The 5,874-nt window shown below is 35.7% G+C and overlaps 1 protein-coding gene across 1 annotated transcript in view; it reads left to right on the top strand.

Annotated features, from left to right (window-relative positions):
• Nucleotides 1–2,216: 2,216 nt before the first annotated feature.
• Nucleotides 2,217–5,874, top strand: part of LOC115238202 (polycomb protein Scm) — an 11,930-nt gene continuing 8,272 nt past the window's right edge. The window contains exons 1-3 of the mRNA XM_029811809.1: nt 2,217–2,244; nt 2,500–2,790; nt 3,541–3,776. Coding sequence (XP_029667669.1) covers nt 2,217–2,244; nt 2,500–2,790; nt 3,541–3,776 — 555 coding nt within the window. The remainder of the gene's footprint in view (nt 2,245–2,499; nt 2,791–3,540; nt 3,777–5,874) is intronic.

Here is a 5,874-nt window from a genome sequence, read left to right as displayed (position 1 = left end):
TTACTCGAATACTTTTATATCCAGTATACATAAATTTAAAAAAAAAATTGGAAGGAGAGAGACAGAAAACAGTACATCTGTCCTCTTCTGTTATCCGAAGCTAGCCGAAGCGCCGAGCTCACACGTACGCTGTTTGCGCTTGTGTGTGTTATCCCCTCCACCTCGGTTGCATGTTGCTCGCGTCTCAATTCTGGCAGTGGCGCCAGCTCACATACATACATACATATATACACATATACATTACATATATACCACTAACAGCACATCATTCGAATATTCTATACTCATACTATATACGTAATATATGTAATATACTGAGAACATCCTTATAACATTTCTTATAGTATATTATTTCTCGTATATTAAAGTTCAAATTCCTTCTTTCAAAATGCGCTTTTGCAGAACTCGATACGATAATTTTTCACTGAGTTATGTCAATCTGAAAAAAGTAGGTTTTATAATGTTATAAATTATTTAAAATGTGTGTTATGTAAATGAATGTGATTTAAAATGTGTCTGCCACCCTTATCAATTCGACCTGCTGCAATTCTATTTAAAATGTATCGCATTGATTGTTTGAAATCACATCTATGGCCGGTATTCATAGTCCGTTCTTATATTCAAGATCGTCTTAAGTGTGGTCTTGGGTCGTCTAGTGTGCGTCACCGTAGCGATGGAGCGCTCACGCACACTACCAGGCGCGCGGCTCACCGACGTGCGCCCGGCTAAAGATCGGCGATGACTGACTTGTGTATATATACAGGGTGTCCCAAAGCACCCTTGATAACGCTTGTGAGCATGTAGAGCACAGTAAACTGAACAGAAAAGTCTTGTACCATTTTTTTATATAACCCTTAATAAAGGAGTTATTATTGAGTAAAGTCTGGTCAATCAGCGCCGACTTTTAGCCGGACGCACGTCAGTGAGCCGCCCGTCTGTTAGTGTGTGTCGCCGTAGCGACGGAGCGCTCACGCACACTATCAGGCGCGCGGCTAAAGGTCGACGCTGATTGGCCAGACTTTACTTAATAATAACTCCTTTATTAAGTATTATAGAAAAAAATGTTACAGGACTTTTCTGTTCAGTTTACTGTGCTCTACTTGCTCACGAGCGTTGTCAAGAGTGCTTTGGGACACCCTGTATATGTTAATGATAGTGTATTATATTAATGAGTGTGACTTCCACGAGTCCGGATTACCTCTTCCATACGACGAGGCATACTCATTATCAATGCTCTTATTTCTACCTAATCTATCTCATTTCAGCTCTTTCAAGAACTTTTCGAAGTTCTCTTCGAAGAATTTAGGTGTTTTCCAGCAAGGTACACAGATAACATAGTGTAACACACAATGGGTCTGTTCTTTATAGCTGAACTGGCTGCACTAGTTCAGAGCTTATCTTTCTCCTTCCAATGGGGAAAGAAAAAGATAAACTCTGAACTAGTGCAGCCAGTTCAGCTATAAAGAACAGACCTAATATCACACGATTGGCTATCAAATACAGAATTTTAAATTTCTTCATTTGACAGCCAATCATGTGGTAAGTATTGTGTGTTACACTGTGTCATCTGTGTACCTTGCTGGAAAACATCCTTTGCTGCTTTTGTCAATTAATCTTTTGCTGATTGATCAATTAAACGCTACTTTACCCTACGCGTAGCATTTCCGAACGCACCCGTGTAGATATGTTCTTTTTAACTGCACTTCTTGCATTTTTTCTTCTATTTTTCATTCTTCTTTCCTTTTTTTCCAAAATATTTAGTTATTATAAATATATCTTGTTTTAAATTTTCAATAAAATATATTATAGTCAAAAAACGGATTTATATTATCTCGATGACGTAAACCGCCTGCTTTTTATTTTACTCCTCGTTCGCGCTGTTATGCGCGGATTGCGCGGCCAAATTGAAGCAATATGGCGGACTGACACAATAGCTTATAATGCGGAATATATAGATTATTTTGATTGCACGCTGTATACTCTGGCAGCAGATCAAATTACAATAAATAGAGAAGTCCGTAAGAAAAAATATTTTGCCTCTTATACGGGTGTTAGCAGTGGTGATCTGCCTTTGTGTAAGATTTCGTCGCTGTCCCAATCTTGCGGCAGCTTCGAAATTATTTCGATATTACATGCGCGAACATGATTTTATCTGGCTATACTAGCTAGCTTTAGTGGCGATTTCACTGTTAATCGTTGCCCTTATATGCGGAAACATGTCGTCCACGCAGAGCAAAATACGAGGTACGTGAAAATATTTGCAAAAATAACCTTATAAACTCTTGCATCGATTATTCGCTTCATATGTATCTCGTTATTACTTCATCTCAAAGTTATTTTATATATATGAGACAACCAATCAACATCGCGGCAAGAATGCAAGTAACATGCCTTTTTAGAGAAGGATATGTATATATATTTGGTTATACGTTTTGATTAACAAGTACAAAGAAAATGCAAAAAAAAAAGTTTAATTAAATTTGAAAATATTTATTATAGGTCCAGGTCGACCACCAAAATCAAAGAACTCTTGTACATGGTGCGGAGAGACAAAACAACCATTGAAATATGTTCTTCCTACTCAACACGGCAAGAAGGAATTCTGTTCGGAAACGTGTCTGTCTGAATCTCGTAAGACTTATGCACGAGGTGCATGTGTACAATGTGACAATGTGATTAGAAGTACACCTGTTAGATTAGAACAGAAGGATGGTTCAACAAAAGATTTTTGCTCTTCATTCTGTTTAAATGCATATCAAAAAAAGGAGAGCCAAGCTGACACAAAGAAAAGTGAGTGGCTATATATTTCCTATGGGCTTTTCTGTTCAGTTTACTGTGCTCTAGCCGCTCACGAGCGTTGGCACAATCTTTACCGGACACCCTGTATATATATATATGTATACACACAAGGTGCCCTAAAACTATCGTATTTTCTCTTAATGGCAGATTCTTTAGAACATTCCAAGACGAAAATCCTAATACAAGAATGTCGATTATAATAATCGAGGCTATAATAGTTTTTAAACGGAAAGGGATTATATTTTACGAATGATAGAGCTGAGATTTCGCGCGCTTAGGCACGGCGAAATAATAGACAGCTTCATGGTAACATTGATCGACCACTTTGACAGCTAAAATTGAAATATGTTGCAAATTTTTACTTGAATCATTTTTAAGATGCCTTTAGTTCTTACATCCATTATGCGTAAAAAGAATGTACTAATGCAATGTATAGAGAAGCGGGAAAACATATAATGACAATGCTATTGTAAATTTATACAATAATCATAATATTATAAAAAAGCGCTCCATTCGTAGAAGCACTTTTTTTACTTGTCATTTCGCCGTGCCTGAGCGCGCGAAATCTCAGCCCTATTATTCGTAAAATATAATCGCTTCCCGTTTAAAAACTATTATAGCCTCGACAATTTTATATTAGGATTTTCGTCTTAAAATGTTCTAAGGAATCTGCTATTAAGAAGAGGTATGGTAGTTTTAGGACACCCTGTGTATATATACATATATATATGGAATTTATAGGTAATAGGGATCTGGCATCACCTGCACAATCTCCTGCTCCATCCGGATTACCAAGTAGCAGTAATGTACCATCAACTACACAGTCTTATACAAATACGAATAATCACACAACCATATCTCATTCACCATCAACATCTACTGGACCATTTCAATATGAAACCTATCAGACTTTTGATTGGGATCTTTACTTAAGAGAAACAAAGAGTACAGCAGCTCCAGTTGAATGTTTCAAACAGGTACAGAGTAATATAAATAATTCTATATACAGGGTAGGCCATTTGGTAAATATGCATATTAAGTTACACCTCACCGATGACTTTGACCTTGACATATGTTGTCAAGGACATAACCCTGAGTAACTTTTCCTTATAACTTAACCCGCGGTCTCTTATAGTTTCTGAGATATTTAAAGGTAACATTTGGGTAATAATATAGAGACAGAGAGACAGTCCGCCCCACAATTGTTGCATGGATGAGAAAGTATATGCGTGGACGCAGTGAGTTCCGCCCCCCCTACGGGGGGTTTGGGTTAGATTATATCTTCCGGAAACGCAGTGGGCTCCACTATCAAAAAACTAGACACATAGGTTTGCGTTGAACCTTTCTTTGCGTGGAAAGTAAAAAAACCCAAAGATCTTCGTCTCTGGAAATGTAAAGAAACACTTTTCCCACGTCTGATCTACGTAAATGTAAACAACCTTTATTTTTCTTTATTTTATAATAGAAAAATCATTAAAATTGTGAAATCATAACTTTAAATATCTCAGAAACTATAAGAGACCGCCGGTTAAGTTATAAAGAAAAGTTACTCAGGATCATGTCCTTGACAACATATGTCAAGGTCAAAGTCATCGGTGAGGTGTAACCTAATATGCATATTTACCATATATATAAAAGAAAAAGTTAAATATAAGGTTCTATTCAGGAGAAAAGTAACAGGGAACTATTGGTGCGTAGCGGTGTGGATAGATGAAAGAAAGGTATATACGGGAGCAGTTGTAGCTATATATCATTCACCAAGTGCATCAGATGCAGATTTTGTGGAACGGATGGTAGAATGGAGTGAAGATTTAAATACCAAAGGACAATTTGTAATATTAGGAGATTTCAATATAGACATGAAAACAACGACATTTTATGCAAAAAAATTGGAAAAAGAATTATTAGCGTTAGGAGTAAAGCAATATGTAAAGGAGGCAACAAGAATTACGGAGAAAAGCCAAACAATAATAGATCTAGTTTTTTCGAATAATAAACAGAGAATATGCGTAAAACAAACGCCGATGATAACGGACCATGCGTGGGTACTGATACTACTTAGGAAATATAATAATTATGATACACAGAAGCAATTTATAGCGAGAGAAAATAGAAAAATAACAGTAGATCAATTTGAAAAGGCATGGAAAAGTATAAAAGAGCAAAATAGGCAATATGAGACAGTAGAAGAGAAAGTGGTTGGATTAATTGAGGATATAGTATATGCACTAGACACAATAGCGCCAAAGAAGAAGTTTAATATACCCACAAAATGGATTGACAAAAAGTGGTATACAGAGGAGATCAAGCAAATCACAAAAGAAAGGGATAAGGCATATAAAAGAGCAACAAAAGAAAATGACAGAGCGGAGTGGGAACAATATAAAATATATAGAAACCTTGGAGTAACAGCTATTGGAAATAAAAAGAAGGAATATTATGAAAAAATGATTGATAATAATAAAAATGATCCCACTGAAATGTGGAAAGCACTGAAAGAAGTAATTAGAGGAAAAACGGATAGAAATATCAAATACGAAGAAATTAAATTTGAAGAAGAAGAAGAAGAAGAGAGTAATAAATCAGGTATAGTAAATAGATTTAATATTTATTTTATTAAGAGTATTGCGGAAATAGTTTTAAGTATTGATAATATTGATAATAATAACAAAGGAGATGAAGAAAACATGAATGGAAAGAACAATGAAACACATAAATTTGTGAAATCATAACTTTAAATATCTCAGAAACTATAAGAAACCGCCGGTTAAGTTATAAGGAAAAGTTACTCAGGGTCATGTCCTTGACAACATATGGCAAGGTCAAAGTCATCGGTGAGGTGTAACCTAATATGCATATTTACCGGCCATTTTAATGTATCCACTGAAATATCTTAACATCTACAAGTTTAAAATAAAAATGTTTTAGACAAAAGTTGTATGATTCACAGGGGCACACATAATGAAAATATGGACTTGATCTTGAATGACCTTTTCAAGGCCAAGTCAATGTGATCAATGTTTTCTTAAATGGAAACCCCCATTTTTTATTGCATATTCTTGTAGCTTATCTCGA

The sequence above is a fragment of the Formica exsecta genome, unplaced genomic scaffold (genome assembly GCF_003651465.1).
Source record: "Formica exsecta isolate Colony F162 unplaced genomic scaffold, ASM365146v1 scaffold329, whole genome shotgun sequence".
NCBI lineage: Eukaryota > Metazoa > Arthropoda > Insecta > Hymenoptera > Formicidae > Formica > Formica exsecta.
Note: the sequence above shows the minus strand (reverse complement) of the source record. Positions and strands in the feature narration are given on the sequence as shown.